At 44.3% G+C, this 22,521-nt stretch overlaps 1 protein-coding gene across 1 annotated transcript in view; it reads right to left on the reverse strand.

Annotated features, from left to right (window-relative positions):
• Positions 1–467: 467 nt before the first annotated feature.
• LOC123770551 (mitoferrin-1) overlaps positions 468–22,521 on the reverse strand; it is a 30,580-nt gene continuing 8,526 nt past the window's right edge. The window contains exons 2-4 of the mRNA XM_045762563.2: positions 12,152–12,374; positions 10,138–10,194; positions 468–3,815 (exon numbers count right to left, since the gene is read on the reverse strand). Of these exons, the coding sequence (XP_045618519.2) occupies positions 3,073–3,815; positions 10,138–10,194; positions 12,152–12,374 (1,023 nt within the window). The 3' untranslated portion in view covers positions 468–3,072. The remainder of the gene's footprint in view (positions 3,816–10,137; positions 10,195–12,151; positions 12,375–22,521) is intronic.

A 22,521-nucleotide genomic window follows, 5' to 3' on the forward strand; every position in this document is an offset into this window, starting at 1 on the left:
AATTAGAATGTTATATTTTCCATGAATACCAATTCCTCACCAAAGACCCAAGTCTAAAGAATTATCATTTTTAAGTCAAATTGAAGAGTTTATATGTTATATACTTAAAATATGAGCAATGGTACACTGCCACCAACTCTAAATCAATTGAAAAGGCACAACACCACACCATGTTATACAGCATGTTAACATTAGACCTTAACAGCCTACAATTCAAAGGTAGAGAGCCACTGAACAAGGGGATCAGCCAAGGCAATAAGGTGGAATAGGCCCCCCAAAAATGACCACCGACTCGCCAGTGCAGCACTATATCGGATCTTAGAGCTTGGTGGTTCCCAGGGAATGAATGATCGACCATTGGCCATGTCTGGCTAGATCAAAGTGCCAGTCCTTTGCCAGCCAGGTGTGACTGAGCATGCAGGGTACTACAGGCATCATTGTTCTCCCATTTTATGGATAAACATCTATTTTTGGGGGCCATGCATGTATACACATCATTGGTGACTCCATAAAAGGTATTTACCCGGTAGTTCTACACTTTAAATCTGCTTTGAGCACCACTAACTTACACTAGCTGGCAGGATACTGGTGACTCTACCCAATAGGTGGTTCAGGGAGGCCCCAAAACCAATAATGTAATCTACAAAGGTTTGGACGTCACAATCGGAACATAATTGACAAACGGCAAACTAAGGAAGAACACCAAAGATCCTAATGGCAATAGAAAAGGGTAGAATATTATGTTTAAAAGGAGTTGGTAAATTAGTAATTATTATAATTACTGGGGTGATCATAGGTACCGCAAGATTTCAGCTGTAAACGTGTACTATACAACAACAGGACCGAGTGAAGACAAGAGGTGATCCACTACAATGCTGTAATTACACTAGTTAGCAATTGCTAATCACTTTGGATTATCTAAGAGAATATACAGTACAAATTACATTTTGAATTAGAGGCAGTTCCAAAACCTACTGATCTACATGCAATTACACTCTGGGGACGCCTCTATATCTGACCTTACAACTACACTCATCATGCTCCAACAAAGAAATCCCCATAACAAAGTTAACAATGACAAAGCTGGATGGAAGGGTCGCTTAAACCTACAAACCAAAAAAATAAAACCACAAAAAATGATAAGACACTATTTCATAGAGCCTATATATGAAGAAGAGGAGGAGATAAAGAAATAAGCCCATATTTCCCAAGTCGACTAAAACGGATTGTTATACTCTTCATTTTAATCTGGCTTCTAATGATAGCTTACCTATGGTATAATCATGCCAAACGAGGTTTAACCTTTTCCTAGTACTAGATTACTTACTTATACATGTATTAAACAATTCAAAGTTGACAACAGAAGACAATGACACAAAATCATAGACAAATCATTATATCACGCATGTGAAACAACAGGCATTTCCAGACTTGATGCAGAAGTATTGACGTTTCCACAACCGAGTTAAACCAATTTTACACGAAAACTTTTTAATTAGCAATTATCACATGAATAAAGCACCTCCTGGAAATATTCTACGGGTGTTGCCCACAAACGCATCTTTCTATAAAAATATTTACATTCTATAAGCTTGTATGAAATCCTGTATATATATCTTAGGTAGACTGGATCACAATAGTTTTCAACGAGTAACACTTTATCAGTCTCTTACGCCTCGCTCTTCAATCGTAAAATGGTTAAAATCACCGCCACAATCTTGGACGTCAAATAGCTCAAATACATTTATGTCCTCACATAAACTCTGACTAGACTACATTAAATGAAGGAGTTCATTTTAACCATCACAACTCGTCCTCTCAACTAGTACAACAATGTACGGTTACCATACAGTACGGCGTTACGTTATCTTACCATAATGTACACCGCACATTACGGTAACCAACGTAACAAACGCAATGTATATACTATAAAAAGTAGCGGCTCACAAAAAAATCTACGTTTTCTATGCATCAGTTGGTTAGGCTAAGTAGGTGGCTTGGGTTCGTGCATTTTTGGTTAGAATAGGCTGATGGACTTTGTATGTTGGTTGCACATTGAGAGGACGGCTCACTACCATATAACAAAACCCTGGTAATCTGCATCAGTAAGCAAAATAACATTAGGTCTATATTTAAACAATACACAGTGAGTTTGGGGAAAAAAAAAGAGAGCGAGTGAGAAGAAAAAAAGAGAGAATTGGCAAACTTTACAAATACAGTAAATGAAGACCAAAATAAAAGACCTGTGCAATGAATACGGCATAATACAAAACTGAGTGCACAGTATTATACTGGTATGGTCCTGTATGGTCAACACTACATACTGCAAGCCAGGTACAGATAGGCTGGATGATACAGCATGCATATAATGTACACCACTCAAGTCTAATGCCATTCTCATCGACGACTTTTACTCGAGTTTGTGTCATATCTGTGCCTAGATTTACGCTATACTTCCATTCAAAACAGCAAGTGAAATGCTTTTATAAGTGAAGTGAATGAAAAAAAAAAGCATTTCACACAGTGAGACTTCATATTACTTTAAGCCATTTGTGCTATGCACTTGTAAGTGATAATACTGTATAATAACTTGTTATATCACCAGCAAGGGCGAGCCTTAAATTTTATTACTTTGTATTTAAACGTTTGTTTTATATTATTAATGAGAACTGGACCCACTTGCTACCTATGCTGTTAAGCTTAATATATGGAGGCCAAAGAACTATGCATTACCAAAGTTTGAAACGCGACCTACGACTGAAAACGAAGAAACGACTATGTTTCGGTCCATCCTGAACCATTATCAAGTTGTGTAATCAACTTAATAGTGGTCCAGGATAGACCAAAATGCCGCCGTTTCTTAATTTTCAGTTGTGGATCGGGTATCAACCCTTCGGCCATGTTATCGTGACTCAATGCGTGCTTACCAAGGTTTTGCTACACTCTCTCTTCCATTTGCTAACTTATTAACAGCTTCACACACCTCTCCCTGCCAGATAATATTCAAACGGAAGGCACAAACTGCACATTCTATGGAAATATATTCTCTCACTTCCAATGCCAACAATATTACTACTTGCCCAACCAGTTATCGTCCGCTGCTGCACAATTTGCAGTCAATGAAGGCATATGAAGAGTTCTCAAACGCTCAACAGTTTTATTGGTCGTTGTGCCGAGCGTTAAAAGCCTTTCTTGAACAATAACTTTCCCATCGTTATCACTAAGACTTTTACTTAAGGATTCTCCATCACTTTCAAGGTCTCTTATTACACTATCCTTAATTAGATCACTGTTCCAATGTGGTGATGGGCTGTCATTTCTGGTTTGTACCATCATATGGTGTTTAAACAATTCATACACACTCCAAGATATTGCCGTTCCTGGCATCTGGTACAGAATACGAGCATGTATTCCCTTGAAGAACCCCGGAAACCCATTTATCAAGTAGATGGTTCGGAAGGCTCCCATAATGCCAATTACTCGTGACTGCTGCAGCTGGACCAGGGCAGAAGTTTCCTGCGTATTAAGAACCGTTTTACACATATCCAACGGTGTTGTGACCGCCGCTGCCACAGCTCCCGCCACGGCTCCTGCTACCATGTGAGCTTTAGGGTTGTATTCCCTCTCCGGGTTCATGACGCTCTGGAACTTTTCGTAAGTGACAATGTGAATAGCGTGGAAGGGAAGATTCATCAGAAGTTGCGTTGTAAATGAACGGTAGAATGCTTTCACACCCTCGCTTCGGTAAAGCTTTCGCAAACAGTCAAAACACGATCTGTATGGGCTATTGTACATCTGCATCCTTTGCTTGATAACTGAAATGAAAATAATAATTTGTAACTTTTAAAATGACATTTTCTAGATTGAATATTGAAGGTCAAGGAATCTGCTCGAGTAAATACTAGAGATGCTTATCTGACAAAAGAAATTTGAAGAAAAAAAAAAAAAGCGTCGAATGTAATGAAACGCCATTTTCTGAGTGAGACCCGGAGGCTCCCCGGAGCTTACTAGGCTCATATGCTAATGTCAGACTTTGGCATCAGTCATGTGCATGGAGTTCTGTGGGCCTACCCGGGACCACAAGCCAAAACCTGGCCCCCCTCAGAGAGGCATTGGGAGCAATGGCCTATAGATACCCCCGTGTGGTTGGAAACATTTTATGTCTGCCATTGACCGGGTCAGGCACCCAGAAAGGTAAGCATCCCAAAACAAACCCCTATTCTGGTGAAAATATTGCTACCAAAAGTCGAACAAGTGATAGAACTCCCCTAAAAGAAACAAGCATGACAGTCACAAGTCACCGCGCTGCTGTCTGCGCAGCTACCCCCCCCCCCTTCCCGGGAGGGGGAAGGAGGAACCCCCAGACCCCTCACGCCAGCTATCCACACATCAGTTCTGAGGTTGGATGTCAAAACACACGAAAACCCGCTGACTGGAGGGAGGGATGCTGGGGAGCCTCCGAGTATTGCCCAGAAAATAGCGTTTCATTACATTCAACGCTGGTTTTCTGGGGGGGAGCCCCTTTGGCTCCCCGGAGCTAACTACCAACAGAGGAAAAGTATAATAGGGACTTACCCGGGAGGCGGTCGCTGCTCACTCCTCAACTCGAGGTCAAGAAAATTGGCTGCAATCGCCGACCCAAAGTGATACAAGCCAGACTGGGCCCAGGAACGTTCACGAGGTAACGGGCAGCCAGGACCCTGATTGACTGCTAAAATCCCCGCGCCCGAATGTCAGTCCAGGACATGTTGCCAAAGACGGCAGCAAGAGTAGCGAACCTACGAACGTCATGGGCACGGGGATAAACTGCAGGCTGGGTAGCCTTAATAACTCTGTGGACGACCTGGAAGACCCGCATCCGCGAACAGGGAAGAAGGGAAACCGAATCAACCCTAAAGCACGTCCCTGGACACAGAAGCTGTGGCGCGAAAATAACGGCGAAGAGCCGCAACCAGACACAAAACATGATGCACCCCTGGCCTAACCAATCAAGCATCAACAACCCAGGGACCCCTCAGAAAGCAGCAGTCTCATTCTTCGCCAGAAAAGGAGATGGCTGCAGATGGACAAAACCATCACAAAGACCGAAAGAGCAGAAACCCCTGCACTGAGAGGAGCTCCAGCATATTTCAACAATCCTAAGTATTGTAGTACGGGTTGATGGTAGTGAGTGGTGTCCCAGAGAACATAAAGGTATAGTGCTCTTGAAAAATAGGTGAGATAACAGGAAAGTGCTAAGGGAAGTGAAAAATCGGATGAGAAAAAGTTGCCCTAGTGTTTACAGTGCAGAGAAGAACATTCAAGATGGCCACTGGCAAGGGGAAAAACAAAACAGAGCTTGATTTTGAGGGATTCAATGAAGAAAGCATTGATATTAGTAGTCTACATAACAAGTTGGTAAATTTAGATACTATAGTGAACTCTCATGTAGAAATAATTAGTAAATTGAAAGAAAGTAATGACCATTTGAATAGCAAAGTTTTATGTCTTGAGGGTTTAGTGAAAGACTTGCGCAAGGATAAGAATCAATTGGAAACAAATTGCAAAGCCATGGAAGAAGAAAATAAACTCTTAAAAATAGCTTTGGAAGAAGTTAAAGTAAATTTAAACATAAATGACTACAATAGGTTAGGCAAGGAAATTCAACAGGAGAAACAGCTTTTGTCAGCACAGATGGAGGAAGTTACACAGGGAATAGAACAGTGCAAGAAAGATATGCAACTCACTTATGCACAAATGGCCAAGGAGAAGGAAAAAATAGAAGAAGCAGTAAAGGAAGTCAAACACTGCAGCAACCAAGATAAAACAAACATTAGGCTAGAAGTGAGGAAAGAATTGGCATCTAACCCGAAGTTGGTGCAAAACACAGTTGATCGGAGTAAGTCCCTGATCATTTTTGGCTGCAAAGAAAAGGCGATAACATCTAGGTCAGAAAGAGCTGTAGAAGAAGCTAAAGTAGTAGATAAAATTGTTGGCCTCGTGGAAGGTCTTACAAACAGAGAGAATGTGTGCGACTACAGGAGAATAGGCAGGTACGTAAAAGGGAAAGATCGACCTTTGAGGATCACCCTAAACGGTGCCAAACAGATGGAAGAAGTACTAAGGAATGCTAGAAAATTGCAAAGGGATGAGGATGGGAAAGGGTGGTCGTTAAGACGAGATCTTTCAAAAGAAGATAGAGAGAAGCTGAAACTGAACCTCGCCGAGGCAAAACATTTAAATGAGAGCAGGAATGAAGAAGAAATAAATTCTTTTTTCTACAAAGTGATAGGGGTAGGCAAACCAGTAAAGTGGTACATAAAGGCAAACGAACAAAATCAATAGAGAGAGGGGGAGTGAAGAATAAGGAGAGGGGGAACAAGTTCCTGAAGATTGCATACACCAACATAGATGGAGTGAGATCGAAGATACTGGAGTTAAGTGATGTAATACAGCTGCAGACACCAGACATTGTTGCACTCACGGAGACAAAACTTGAAGATGTAATTTTAAATGAGGTCATATTCCCAAGGGGCTACTCAATTTGGAGACGGGACAGAAAAATTAGGAAAGGCGGTGGCGTTGCTGTGCTGGTAAAAGAACACCTAAAGGTGAAGGAAATAATGATTGCCAATCCACAAGAAGTTGACATAATAGCACTAGAGATCTGCTATGAGGATGATAAACTAATGATGATAAATGCATATAGTCCACCGCCAAGCAGCACATGGTCAAAGGAGGAGCTAGATAGTAAACGTGAAGGTCTTATAACAATAATGAGAGAGATTATAGCGAGAGCGGATAACGATAGATCACGACTGTTGATAGTCGGTGACTTCAACTTGAAATCCATAGACTGGGAAGCATATGAAGCTAAAACAGAAGATTTTTGGACCTGTAAATTTGTAGACCTCATCCTGGAAACATTCTTGTATCAACATGTTAAACAAGCTACGAGGATGAGGGAAGGGGACGTTCCCTCCATGCTAGATTTGATATTTACCAGGAAGGAGGAAGAGATATTTGACATTCAGTACCTTCCTCCCTTGGGTAAAAGTGACCATGTCTTTTTGGGAATAAAGTATGCAATGCGTTATAAGCTGGAAGAAAATAAGGAGGTTGAAGCAGTTGAAAAACCAGACTTCAGGAGAGGACATTATGGTGACCTTAGAAATTTTTTTAGTGAGTATAATTGGACAGACTTGATGCTAGGCAAGGAAGTGAATGAGATGTATGGCAAGTTTTGTGAAATATATGATAAAGGCACAAAAAAATTTATACCAAAACAGAGATGCAGAACTAGGAAACAGGATTGGTTCAATAGAAATTGCGAGAGGGCTAGAGACCGAAAGACACAAAAATGGAATCAATACAGGAAGAGGCCGAACCCCCAAACATACCAGCGATACAAAGATGCGAGAAACAACTACACGGCAGTGAGGAGAGAGGCAGAAAGAAATTTTGAAAAAGGGATTGCGGACAAATGTAAAACAGAACCAGGTCTATTCTATAAATTCATAAACAACAAATTGCAGGTAAAGGATAATATTCAGAGGTTGAAAATGGGAAATAGATTCACGGAAGATGAAAAGGAAATGTGTGAAACACTAAACGAAAAGTTCCAAAGTGTGTTTGTACAAAATGAAATCTTTAGGGAACCAGATACAATAAGAATTCCAGAGAACAACATAGAACACATAAAGGTGTCTAGAGACGAAGTGGAAAAAATGCTCAAGGAGCTCGGTAAGAACAAAGCAGCTGGCCCAGATGGCGTTTCACCATGGGTTCTGAGAGAATGTGCATCTGAGCTCAGCATTCCACTTCACCTGATCTTTCAGGCATCCCTGTGTACAGGAATCGTAGCAGACGGGTGGAAACAGGCTAACATAGTTCCAATCTACAAAAGTGGCAGCAGGGAAGACCCCCTCAATTATAGACCTGTATCATTGACAAGTGTAATAGTGAAAGTATTGGAAAAACTAATCAAAACTAAATGGGTAGAACACCTAGAGAGAAATGATATAATATCAGACAGACAGTATGGTTTTCGATCTGGAAGATCCTGTGTATCGAATTTACTCAGTTTCTATGATCGAGCCACAGAGATATTACAGGAAAGAGATGGTTGGGTTGACTGCATCTATCTGGACCTAAAAAAGGCTTTCGACAGAGTTCCACATAAGAGGTTGTTCTGGAAACTGGAAAATATTGGAGGGGTGACAGGTAAGCTTCTATCATGGATGAAAAATTTTCTGACTGATAGAAAAATGAGGGCAGTAATCAGAGGCAATGTATCAGAATGGAGAAATGTCACAAGTGGAGTACCACAGGGTTCAGTTCTTGCACCAGTGATGTTTATTGTGTACATAAATGATCTACCAGTTGGTATACAGAATTATATGAACATGTTTGCTGATGATGCTAAGATAATAGGAAGGATAAGAAATTTAGATGACTGTCATGCCCTTCAAGAAGACCTGGACAAAATAAGTATATGGAGCACCACTTGGCAAATGGAATTTAATGTTAATAAATGTCATGTTATGGAATGTGGAATAGGAGAACATAGACCCCACACAACCTATATATTATGTGAGAAATCTTTAAAGAATTCTGATAAAGAAAGAGATCTAGGAGTGGTTCTAGATAGAAAACTATCACCTGAGGACCACATAAAGAATATTGTGCAAGGAGCCTATGCTATGCTTTCTAACTTCAGAATTGCATTTAAATACATGGATGGCGATATACTAAAGAAATTGTTCATGACTTTTGTTAGGCCAAAGCTAGAATATGCAGCTGTTGTGTGGTGCCCATATCTTAAGAAGCACATCAAAAAACTGAAAAAGGTGCAAAGACATGCTACTAAGTGGCTCCCAGAACTGAAGGGCAAGAGCTACGAGGAGAGGTTAGAAGCATTAAATATGCCAAAACTAGAAGACAGAAGAAAAAGAGGTGATATGATCACTACATACAAAATAGTAACAGGAATTGATAAAATCGACAGGGAAGACTTCCTGAGACCTGGAATTTCAAGAACAAGAGGTCATAGATTTAAACTAGCTAAACACAGATGCCGAAGAAATATAAGAAAATTCACCTTCGCAAATAGAGTGGTAGACGGTTGGAACAAGTTAAGTGAGAAGGTGGTGGAGGCCAAGACCGTCAGTAGTTTCAAAGCGTTATATGACAAAGAGTGCTGGGAAGACGGGACACCACGAGCGTAGCTCTCATCCTGTAACTACACTTAGGTAATTACACTTAGGTAATTACGAGTGGAACCCCGAGCCTTGGCACAATCCCTTCGGGAAGGCACCCCCAGGACCCCCGGACGTAGTCCAGGGGATCCTGGGGGAGGGTTACCTCGTTGATGGGGTTCTGGGAGCTCTTCTACTCCCCAAGCCTAGCCCGAGGCCAAGCTTGACATGTGAGAGTTTGGTCCAACAGGCTGTTGCTTGGAGCGGCCTGCAGATCCACATATTCACCACAACCCGGTTGGTCCGGCACTCGAAGAGAAAACTAGATAGTTTTCTCTTGAAGATGTTCATGGTTGTTCTTGCAATATTTCTTGTAGTCGCTTGAAGGATGTTAAACAACCGTGGACCTCTGATGTTTATACAGTGTTCTCTGATTGTGCCTATGGCACCCAACTTCACTGGGGCATAAAGGGACATAATTGGCAGACCCCTCAGTGTTCAAGAGAGAACTGGATAAGCACCTCCAAAGGATACCCGATCAACCAGGCTGTGACTCATACGTCAGGTTGCAAGCAGCCTCGTTGATCAGTCCAGCAACCAGGAGGCCTGGTCGACGACCGAGCTGCGGGGACGCTAAGCCCCGGAAGCACCTCAAGGTAACCTAAAGGTAAGGTAACCCCAGCTCTTCACTGGTTCTATTCCTCGTTTTCTTTCATATCGTTCATTCCAGTATGTTTTTAGTAGTTCAATGCTCTGAACTATCACCGAAATTGACAAGCATTCCAAAGCTGGTCAACACAAACCGAAGCACTTCGGTTACCAACACATAACGCAGCACTTCAACAATCATTCAATAATTTAGCATCATTGCTAAAGAGGATAGATTGAAATATCTTAATAATACAGTAGTTGCATTATAAATACAATATCATATACACAAATATACAACAATTGTTCCTACCATCTGCAGGTACCATAACAGCATCATGGAAGAGTGTTGCCCCACAACCAGCACCAGCTGTGAAAACAAAATTGATGAATTAACTCGTATGATAAACAACATTTATCTTCCTAAAATTAAGACAAACAGTAAGTAAGTACGTGAAAGATGACAACTTTCCCCCCAAACACGAGAGCATGCAACAATTTGGAGAAGATACCAATTAATGCACTGTATTCTTGGTTAACGAACCGCCTGGTTCAGAGACGAGTCTGCACCACAGGGGAGGGGGGGGGGGGGGGCGCAGTCGTCTGCTCCATGGGGGGGGGCTCAGTCGTCTGCTCCATGGGGGAGGGGGGGCTGCAGTCGTCTGCACCACAAAAACTTTTATTGTGTGATGTTAGTGCAACTAGTCTATAATTTTTTCCAAAGCTTTACTACCTCCCTAGTGCAGAGGAGCTGTATCTGCAGATTTAAGTGCTGCTTGTATCTCCCCGTATCCAGGCTCTTTCTCCATATTACACTAAGCACCCGCGCTACTGGTACTTTACACTTCTTTATGAATATTGAATTCAATGAGTCAGGACCAGGGGCTGAGTGCATGGCCACGTTGTCAATTTCTTTCGAAGTCTTTGGAGTTTGTGTTAATATCCATTATATTTTCTGCAGCTTGGATATCATTCAAAAAGAAGCTGTCTGGATCATCAACTTTCATGTTGTTTATTGGTGTGCTAAACATAGCCTCATACTGGCTTCTTAGAATTTCACTAATTTCTTTGTTGTCCTCTGTGTATGTACTTTCAGTTTGTACAGTAATTAAAGGTCCAATACTGGTGGAGGTTTTTGATTTTGATTTTGCATATGAACAAATATTTTGGATACCTGGTTGATACCTGCTTGATGGGGTTCTGGGAGTTCTTCTACTCCCCAAGCCCAGCCCGAGGCCAGGCTCGACTTGTGAGTGTTTGGGCCACCAGGCTGTTGCTTGGAGTGGCTTTTTATTATCTCTTTTGTAGTCTTCTGTTCCAATTCCATGTCCTCAGACTCGTATGATCGCTTCAACGTTTGCTCTTTCTTTGATCTCCCTATTTACATTTATTTTCCTTTCTTGTGATAGTTGTGACTGTTTAAGCTTTTCGTGATTTTTTCCTTCTCCTGCACAGTTCTCTGCGTTCTCTTTCTTGAGGGGGCCTGACAGCTGAGTGGACAGCGCTTCGGATTTGTGGTCCCGAGATTAGGAGTTCGATTCCCGGTGGAGGCGGAAACAAATTGGGCAGAGTTTTTCCATCCCGATGCCCACTACCTAGCAGTAAAAAAAAAAAAAAAAATAGGTACCTGGGAATTAGACAGCTGCTATGGGCTGCTTCCTGGGGCTGTGTAACAAAGGAGGCCTGGTCGAGGACCGGGCCGCGGGGACGCTAAGCCCCGAAATCATCTCGAGATAACCTTTCTGACCCTCCTCATCAGGCACATGCATCAAGCAAATCTCATATTATGCTTCAGCTGTTAGTTGAGCTATTCCCTGTGTGGGAGTTTTTGTCACTAAAGATGTATATCCAATGCTGCTGGGAACTACTCGAACCCGGAAACGCACACGGGGAAGGATTCTCGAGGTTATTTTGAGATGGTTTCGGGGCTGTGTCCCCGCGGCCCGGTCCTCGACCAGGCCTCCACCCCCAGGAAGCAGCTCGTAGCAGCTGTCTAACTCCCAGGTACCTATTTACTGCTAGGTAACAGGGGCATCAGGGTGAAAGAAACATTTTGCCCACTTATCTCCGCCTTCACCGGTGATCGAACCCGGAACCTCAGGACTACGAATCCGAAGCGCTGTCCACCCAGCTTCACAGCCATAAAACTCTCCTGAAACACAGAAAGTAGTTTCCCTATGCTGAGCACAGGGAAGCTACTGAGGAGCCACCACAGAAAAAGAGACACATAGGCCATCTTAATGTTTTGAAAAAGTAGGCAGACTACAGGATTAATGGTCAACCATTCTTAGAGAAGCATACAAATAGGATACATACAAATGACTTACCATTGACAATATGGTTGTGGAGCGAATTATTGGAGCCAAAGGTAGATTTAATTCCTTCATATGCCGAGAAATAAAATGCATGGGCAGGACCAGCTCCAAGAATGACAGCATTTACGCCACCCATCGGTCTTAACAATCCTTCCGAATTGACCATCTTCACCAAACCCTCTCGAATCGATCGATACGTAGCCTCTGGAGATGGAGCCAAACTCTGCATCCGAGTCTGAAAAACATTTAGGCAACTGACAAACCGACCTTAAAAAGGCTTTAATTTTAGAAATATTAACAAATTTATCAGTATTACGTCATGTCTCACTTCTGTGGGTGGAAGGAGATGGGGCAGTGCCGTCTTTAACGTATAGGCACACTGGGAGGTTGGCCAGCGCCCCATGATTCTATGGGACCCAACATGCTACCATATTGTTTATGAGAGATCTCTTGGCAGAGTGGATAATTAGCTGACCTCCTGCTGGAAAGGCCTGGGATTCAATCTTTTTTTTTTAAATGATATTTATAATATAAATAATTTGCGCACAACTATGGATGGGACACATCAAGTGGATAGGTACATCCCAGTGCATTCCTTTGTCCAGGGCTCCCCAATGCTGCTAAGATGGCCCTGAATGGGGGAGATGGTAGGGAAAAATACAGTAGCAACAAATTATGAGATGATAAGTTCCGGGTGCAATCACCCACCACCAACTCTGACAATGCCACAAAGTGCATATCCATGCTGGAGAAGAGGCAATAACTCAAGCAGTAAATGTACCTCATTTCTGGTGGTGAGGCTAAGAGCTTCAATTAATCAGGAAATGTACCAACCGCATCATAAGCTCTCCCACCCTTGCCAACGACCTTACTGGAAGCCAATTCCCATGCCTTAATTCAATAATTCATTTTGTCAGGGACAAATGTACTTTAGGCTTGTAACGAGGCCCCACTTCCCCAAGGTTGGTAGTCAAACTACCGACCCCCTCAGAATACAACCCAACAACAGTTCTTTAACTCACAGGTACCTATTTACTGCCAAGTGAACAGAGGCAGTAAATGAAAGGAAATACCCCTAACTGCTTCAGTCCTGACTAAGATAAATCCAAACAAATTAAACAAACAGGAAGCAGGTTTTACTACGTGTAATTGTTATAATGAACATGAACTATTATCATTTGATTGAAACAGAGAGACCAAATACCCTGTGCTTTCTTACACGTTAACACTTGGATGGTCCAACCTCTCTGCACGCTCCCAAATGTACAAGTTCCAGGCTCCCCAGGAATGTTTACACCGCCCCGGTCAGTGGTGTCCAGGCTCCCCAGGAATGTTTGACCGCCCCGGTCAGTGGTGTCCGGGCTCCCCAGGAATGTTTACACCGCCCCGGTCAGTGGTGTCCAGGCTCCCCAGGAATGTTTGACCGCCCCGGTCAGTGGTGTCCGGGCTCCCCAGGAATGTTTACACCGCCCCGGTCAGTGGTGTCCGGGCTCCCCAGGAATGTTTACACCGCCCCGGTCAGTGGTGTCCGGGCTCCCCAGGAATGTTTACACCGCCCCGGTCAGTGGTGTCCGGGCTCCCCAGGAATGTTTACACCGCCCCGGTCAGTGGTGTCCGGGCTCCCCAGGAATGTTTACACCGTCCCGGTCAGTGGTGTCCGTCTGCCCAGGAATGTTTACACCGCCCCGGTCAGTGGTGTCCGTCTCCCCAGGAATGTTTACACCGCCCCGGTCAGTGGTGTCCGGGCTCCCCAGGAATGTTTACACCGCCCCGGTCAGTGGTGTCCGGGCTCCCCAGGAATGTGTGACCACCCCGGTCAGTGGTGTCCACGCTCCCCAGGAATGTTTACACCGCCCCGGTCAGTGGTGTCCAGGCTCCCCAGGAATGTGTGACCACCCCGGTCAGTGGTGTCCGTCTCCCCAGGAATGTTTACACCGTCCCGGTCAGTGGTGTCCGTCTCCCCAGGAATGTTTACATCGCCCCGGTCAGTGGTGTCCGGGCTCCCCAGGAATGTTTACACCACCCCGGTCAGTGGTGTCCGGGCTCCCCAGGAATGTTTGACCACCCCGGTCAGTGGTGTCCGGGCTCCCCAGGAATGTTTACACCGCCCCGGTCAGTGGTGTCCGGGCTCCCCAGGAATGTTTGACCACCCCGGTCAGTGGTGTCCGGGCTCCCCAGGAATGTTTGACCACCCCGGTCAGTGGTGTCCGGGCTCCCCAGGAATGTTTGACCACCCCGGTCAGTGGTGTCCGTCTCCCCAGGAATGTTTACACCACCCCGGTCAGTGGTGTCCAGGCTCCCCAGGAATGTTTACACCGCCCCGGTCAGTGGTGTCCGGGCTCCCCAGGAATGTTTACACCGCCCCGGTCAGTGGTGTCCGGGCTCCTCAGGAATGTTTGACCGCCCCGGTCAGTGGTGTCCGGGCTCCTCAGGAATGTTTGACCGCCCCGGTCAGTGGTGTCCAGGCTCCCCAGGAATGTTTACACCGCCCCGGTCAGTGGTGTCCAGGCTCCCCAGGAATGTTTACACCACCCCGGTCAGTGGTGTCCGGGCTCCCCAGGAATGTTTACACCGCCCCGGTCAGTGGTGTCCAGGCTCCCCAGGAATGTTTGACCGCCCCGGTCAGTGGTGTCCGTCTCCCCAGGGATGTTTGACCACCCCGGTCAGTGGTGTCCAGGCTCCCCAGGAATGTTTGACCACCCCGGTCAGTGGTGTCCGGGCTCCACAGGAATGTTTGACCACCCCGGTCAGTGGTGTCCAGGCTCCCCAGGAATGTTTGACCGCCCCGGTCAGTGGTGTCCGGGCTCACCAGGAATGTTTGACCACCCCGGTCAGCGGTGTCCGGGCTCCCCGGGAATGTTTGACCACCCCGGTCAGTGGTGTCCAGGCTCCTCAGGAATGTTTGACCACCCCGGTCAGTGGTGTCCGGGCTCCCCAGGAATGTTTGACCACCCTGGTCAGTGGTGTCCGGGCTCCCCGGGAATGTTTGACCACCCCGGTCAGCAGTGTCCGGGCTCCCCAGGAATGTTTACACCGCCCCGGTCAGTGGTGTCCGGGCTCCCCAGGAATGTGTGACTGCCCCGGTCAGTGGTGTCCGGGCTCACCAGGAATGTGTGACTGCCCCGGTCAGTGGTGTCCGGGCTCCCCAGGAATGTTTACACTGCCCCGGTCAGTGGTGTCCGGGCTCCCCAGGAATGTGTGACTGCCCCGGTCAGTGGTGTCCTGGCTGTCGTCAAGCCATTTAGTTGCATGTCTTTGAACCTTTTCTAGTTTGATGTTGTGCTTCTTGAGATATGGGCACCATACAACTGCTGCATATTCCAACTTTAGTCTCACAATAGGTTATGAATGATTTCTTTAATATTTGGCCATCCAGGTACAGTATTCAACCAATGTATTGCTCCTTAGTTACATGTGATTCTCATGGTAGTTGGAAAAAATTATTCCCTCCAATTTTTCATCTTCTAATGTCGTTAAAATGCATTATCTGATCATGGGAACAAAAAAATAAATATATTGTACAGGATGCACATGATTTACTTTGGCCATGATGGAACAGAGAAGTTTAGCAATTTATGGGTGCTGAATGGTGAGTCACTCGGCCACACTTTCACCAGTGTGGAGCGTTAGTTGCTGCAAAAATAATTTGTAAAATTATTTCATTGTTTCCGAATGCTTTTTTAATCTAGTTTATCTTTTTGCAATAATATTATTAAAGAGTATGTAATTTTTGGAATATCTATGGTTAAATGTGTGGAGCTCAGCTACGCTTAAATATATGGTGCTCATATTTAGTGACTCATTCAAGTCTTAGAAGAATAAAACACAGTTTTTGCTGTTATTACACTACACACACATTTTATACAACAACATTTTTGTACAGGGAGCCGGTCGGCCGAGCGGACAGCACGCTGGACTTGTGATCCTGTGGTCCTGGGTTCGATCCCAGGCGCCGGCGAGAAACGATGGGCAGAGTTTCTTTCACCCTATGCCCCTGTTACCTAGCAGTAAAATAGGTACCTGGGTGTTAGTCAGCTGTCACGGGCTGCGTCCTGGGGGTGGAGGCCTGGTCGAGGACCGGGCCGCGGGGACACTAAAGCCCCGAAATCATCTCAAGATAACCTCAAGATATTACACCATAATGAAGAAATAAGCCTGTATGGCAAGTTATGATCTGACAACCACGACCCAAGGTCAGCTTATCACCACAGCTGCTCGGTATCGGCAAGTGCTGCAAAGATATCCTTACACAATGATTTCAATCACTCTCAATGTTGACTTTTTATCTAGTTTTTTGTAGTAATATTATTCAATACTTTATAATTTGAGGTATTTATATAGTTAATTGTGTAGAACATCGCCATGCTTAAAAATAGGGTGCTCATATTTAGTGACACATTCTATTCTTAGAACAATAGAAGTGTTTTTGTTATTACACTATATATATACAGTACACACATCATATATAGCTGTGTGTGTGTTTAGAAATAACAAACCGCCAAGTAATTCTGGTAGGCGTGGTAAAAATCTTAATACAGCATAGAGCTACACTCTATTACCAGCTGACTTCAGCATACGATGGCACCTGATGCAGCAAAATACCCAGAAATATACTATACACATTGCTATTACTATCAGAGTCCTGTCACTAAATCAAGAATACAAATCATTTTCCACATAAATATTTCCTAAAGGAACAAGAGGTTGCACAGATGCACAAAACCTCGGCCGTGTGCTCTGAATGTCTGCCTCCCGTTGTGAATAACATAGATGTGTGTTCACTGATATCTAAACCTTATATATAGTGGTTATTAGTTATGATCATCTATGTAGCTATCATTGCAGTTGCTTATTTTATACATTATTAAGTGGTGCTATAGCCCCGACTTGCACAGCTTGTACTTGGTCTACATGCCTTAGTCACTCTGGCAGTACTGAGGCTCTCGCAGCCAGGCCTCGACCAGCACAACTGGTACTTGGTCTACATGCCTTAGTCACTCTGGCAGTACCGAGGCTCTCACAGCCAGGCCTCGACCAGCACAACTGGTACTTGGTCTACATGCCTTAGTCACTCTGGCAGTACTGAGGCTCTCACAGCCAGGCCTCGACCAGCACAACTGGTACTTGGTCTACATGCCTTAGTCACTCTGGCAGTACCGAGGCTCTCACAGCCAGGCCTCGACCAGCACAACTGGTACTTGGTCTACATGCCTTAGTCACTCTGGCAGTACCGAGGCTCTCACAGCCATGAGGGATGCAGACAATTTTTTTTCCAAGATGGTGTCAGTTTATTGGAATCCTGAGGAACAGGATTCGAGCCCCATATACCCGCGGGAATTTTGAACCTGATATACTAACAAACGTCATATTATAGGTAGCAAACAAGCTTCGCCTGTGATATGAAGGTTTGGGCAGGACAGTGGTTAAAAGCAATTTAGAAGTTGGAAACCACAGCATACGCTACTCACACATTGATCTTTGTCTCATCTTTATGCAATTTTTTTTTTTTATCTAGAACCATCCCTAGATCTTTCTTTCATCAAAATTCTTAAAACACTTCAGTCTGATACCTTGCCTCTGATTACTGCCAATCCCAATTACTGCCAATGGGTTTAAGTCAATCCTGTTTCCTAGTTTTGTATCTCTGTTCTGGAATAAAAATTTCTGACTCCATCATATATCTCACAAAACTAGCCATACATCACATTTACTTCCTTGCCTAACAAGTCTTTCCCATTAAATTCATTAACCCCTGAACTGCGCATAGCGAGATATCTCTTAACAGGTGGTGGGCCCACCAAGAAAACTTATTTTTAGGTCTAATGAAACGATTCAAAACTCCCACGGGTACACGAGGCTCCTGTTATACAGGCCTCCAGTAAACAGACGCCATCTTGGAGAAAAACTGTCTGCATCCCTCCAGACAGAGAGCCTCAGTACTGCCAGTGACACCAAGGCTGGCACATGTAGGAGCAGCTCACATCACAGCACCACCTAATAATGATGAATGAAATAAGTAATTGCTAATTATTTTGTGATGATAGTGACCCCCTGACTGTAATAAAAACTATATACAAGGTTCAGATATAAGTACTCACCTAGTTGTGTTTGCGGGGGTTGAGCTCTGGCTCTTTGGTCCCGCATGAAGTGAACAGACATCTATGATGTTCACAACAGGAGGCAGACATTCAGATCACACAGATCTGTGCATCTACGCATCATGCAATATGTCATGTTCCGTTAGAAAATAATCTTGTGGAAAATGATTCGTAGTGACAGGAATCTGATAATAGCAGTGTGGTTTGTTATGGTTTATGAAAATATAGATATAGTAGCTATATATGACAGATGTATATACCGTAATTACAACAAAAACTGTTTAATTCTTCAAAGAATATAGTATTGTGTACACATTAATGACAAATAAATCTGTGCATACCTATCATGTACATGTTCTTTGATGAAAATATCACTATTGACAGTCCAGTACAGCATTGCATTTGAAAAAACTAGGCAATATCAATAAAGATATGAAGAAAAATAAAATAGGTTCATTGCGTGTACCAACAACTTGGTGCAAGATGTATATGGTGCTAGGCAGACTTCGGATCATGGTTATGAAATTATAACCCCTCACCAGCCAGCGTTGTGGTTCATTAAGGTGCACAAAAGTGTAAACAGTTATATATAACATGTATATACAGTGGAACCTCGAGTGACGAGCGCCTTAATTTACGAGCATTTTGAATTATGAACGCGACGATTGCCAACAATTTGTCTCGATTGGCAAACGCTCGTTTCAATAACGAGAAAACCACACTGGTGCGTTCCCACTGCTTCTCACACATTTTCAGGACGCCTCCGACGATGCAAATAAATTTTTTGTTTTGTTTAATTAAAGATGTTGGGATGTAAAGGGGTGACTGCTGAGGTGTTGCAAACCATTGACGTGTTTTTGTAGAATATAAAATAAATAAAACATTTTGAAAAAAAAAAAAAAAAAAAAAAAAACATTTAAAGTAATAAAACGCCATTTTCTGGGCGTGTCCCCGAGGCTCCCTGGAGCTATCCAGGTTGAATGGATATGTATATCTTTCTGGCATCAGTCAATGCATGGAGTTCTTGCCTACCGGGGACCACGAGCCAGAACCTGGTTGATACCTGGTTGATGGGGTTCTGGGAGTTCTTCTACTCCCCAAGCCCAGCCCGAGGCCAGGCTCGACTTGTGAGAGTTTGGTCCACCAGGCTGTTGCTTGGAGCGGCCCGCAGGGCCACGTACCCACCACAGCCCGGCTGATCCGGAACTTCTCTTAGAAAACCGTCCAGTTTTCTCTTGAAGATGTCCACGGTTGTTCCGGCAATATTTCTTATGCTCGCTGGGAGGACGTTGAACAACCGAACCTGGCCCCCTCTAGAGAGGCATAAGGAACAGTGGCCTACAGAGACCCCCTGTGGTTGGGAGCATTCTATGTCTGCCATCGACCAGGACAGGCACACAGAAAGGTCAGCTTCCCAAAACAAACCCCTATTCTGCTAAAACTATTCCTACCGAAGGCCGAACAAGTGGACAGAACTCCCCCAAACGAAAATTACCAAACTAGCATGACATTATCATGTTGCTGCGCCACTGTCTGCGTAACCCCCCCTCCCCGGGAGGGGGGTAGGGGGAGCCCCAGCCTAGACCCACCTGCTGGCGACCCAACTTTCAGTTCTTAGGCTGGATGTAAAAAAGCGAGAAAACACCGCTGATCGGGAGGGAGGGAGGGACGCTGAGGAGCCTCCTAGACTCACCCGGAAAAAGGTGTTTCATTACATTCAACGCTGGTTTCCTGGGGGGAGCCCCATTGGCTCCCAGGAGCTACCTCACCACAGATAAGGAAAAGAGGGAAGGATCCGGGAGGCGGATGCCATGTGCCCTAACAAAAACAAGACCACAGACTAAAAGAAAGGACCTTGTCAACGACCCGGAAAACTGGAACCCCAGAACAGGAACTAGCTCTAGGTACACTATAATCGTTGTGGGTTCCAAAATCTTCCTCCAATACCTCTACATCACCTTCAGCTTCTGATAAATCCTCCACAAGGCCTGGAATTTTCGTTGGTGTGAGCTTCACTCCGCTCCACTTCTTAAAAATTTGGGTTATTTTGTCCACTCTCGATGACCTGGAGGCTTCCTTGGGCGTAGAAGTGCTTGGGCCTTGACCTTGATCCATTTTTGATGAAGTAATTGGGTATAATCCACACGGAAACGGGTAAAAATGCTCGAGTTTGGCGCGCGAGGGGAGCGTGATCGACTCACGACACGTGACACGAAAACAATGGGCCCGTCACGTGACCGGGTAGGCCGACGCGCCAGGCGGCCTAGCGGTGAGAAAGAGAACTTCATGGCGTGTCGTTTGAAACAAACCCCAATGAAATCGGATTAAAATTGAATTTTATACAAATATTTTAAAAGAAGACATAACTTTATGTCCACTATGCGTTTACGTTAGACAAAACCGGACGCGCCGGCGCGTCCAGGATAGCGCGAAAGTGTTATTAATTAATGATACATAAATGGTGAAACCCTGAAGAAACTATTCATGACTTTTGTGAGACCAAAAATGAAACATGCAGCAGTTGTAAGGTGTCCATATCTCAAGAAGCACATTTACTGTAGAGGTGCAAAGATATATAATAAAATAGGCTTCTGGAACTGAAAGACAAGAGCAACGAAGAGAGGCGTTAAATATGCCAAAACAAGAAGACAGAAGAAATAGAGGTGATATGATCATTACATACAAAATATTAATGAGAATTGACAAAATCTAGAGATGATTCATTGAAACCTGGAACTTCAAGAAAAGAGGTCACAAAATTAAGCTATGGAAACAAAGTTGCCCCCCCCCCCCAAAATTAGAAAATTCACTTTTGCAAACAATGGTAGATGGTTGGAACAATCAAGACGAAAATGGGAAGATGGTACACCATGAATGTAGCTCCCATCTTGCAACTACACTTAGGTAATTACACACAGGCTCATGAGACTCTTCACTGTTTGGACGGACACACACACACAGCCCATGGGGGTACATCACTGCTTGGACACACATGCTACGCTTTCTAACTTCAGAATTGCTTTGAAATACATGGATGGCGAAATACTAAAGAAATTGTTCACGACTTTTATTAGGCCAAAGCTAGAATATGCAGCGGTTGTGTGGTGCCCATATCTTAAGAAGCACATCAACAAACTGGAAAAGGTGCAAAGACATGCTACTAAGTGGCTCCCAGAACTGAAGGGCAAGAGCTACGAGGAGAGGTTAAGAGGCATTAAATATGACAAAACTAGAAGACAGAAGAAAAAGAGGTGATATGATCACTAGGTACAAAATAGTAACAGGAATAGCTAAAATTGATAAGGAAGATTTCCCAAGACCTGGAACTTCAAGAACAAGAGGTCATAGATTTAAACTAACTAAACACAGATGCCGAAGAAATACGAAAATTCACTTTCGCAAACAGAGTAGGTAGACGGTTGGAACAAGTTAAGTGAGGTGGTGGTGGAGGCCAAGACCGTTAGTAGGTTTCAAAGCGCTGTATGGCAAAGAGTGCTGGGAAGATGGGACACCACGAGCGTAGCTCTCATCCTGTAACTACACTTAGGTAATTACATGACAGTGCTGTGAAGACGGGACACCACGAGCACAGCTCATCCTGTAACTACACCTATGTAATTACACACACACCAGGCCAAAAGCACTTCACTGTTTCTACATGTAGGGAGGCCCATACACACTTCGCTGAGCACTTTGACACTGTATAAACATTGTGTCCCCCATGGGCATGTGTCAACTGCATGGATACACACAGGGACACTTCATGTCCATGATACACACATGGACACTTTACTGCTTGGGCGCGCACACACACTCAAAAGGTATGCCACTAGACTAATCCCAAAACTGTGCAGAATGAGTTACAAACAAAGGCTGCGTGAATTGGACATTATGTCAGTGAAAGACAGAAGAGTTCGGGTAGACATGATCACCACATATAAAATTCTCTAGGAAATTGATAAGGTACATTTAACTTATGTACCCCCCCTTCCATGTTGAATAAAGACATTATTTACCACAGGGAGTAAATGTACAAGGGAACACAAGTGGTCACAGTACAGGGGTCTGGTAGCCGAGTGAACAGCGTGCGGCACTCGTAATCCTGTGGCCCGGGTTTGATTCCCGGACAAGGCAGAGACAAATGGGCAGTTTCAAATGACGCCTCTGTTACCTAGCAGTAAACAGGTACCTGGGAGTTAGACAGCTGTTATGGGCTGCTTCCTGGGTGGTGTGTATGTGTGTGTGGGAGAAAAAACAAAATTTAGTAGTTAATAACAGTGGATT

Source organism: Procambarus clarkii, chromosome 46 (genome assembly GCF_040958095.1).
Source record: "Procambarus clarkii isolate CNS0578487 chromosome 46, FALCON_Pclarkii_2.0, whole genome shotgun sequence".
NCBI lineage: Eukaryota > Metazoa > Arthropoda > Malacostraca > Decapoda > Cambaridae > Procambarus > Procambarus clarkii.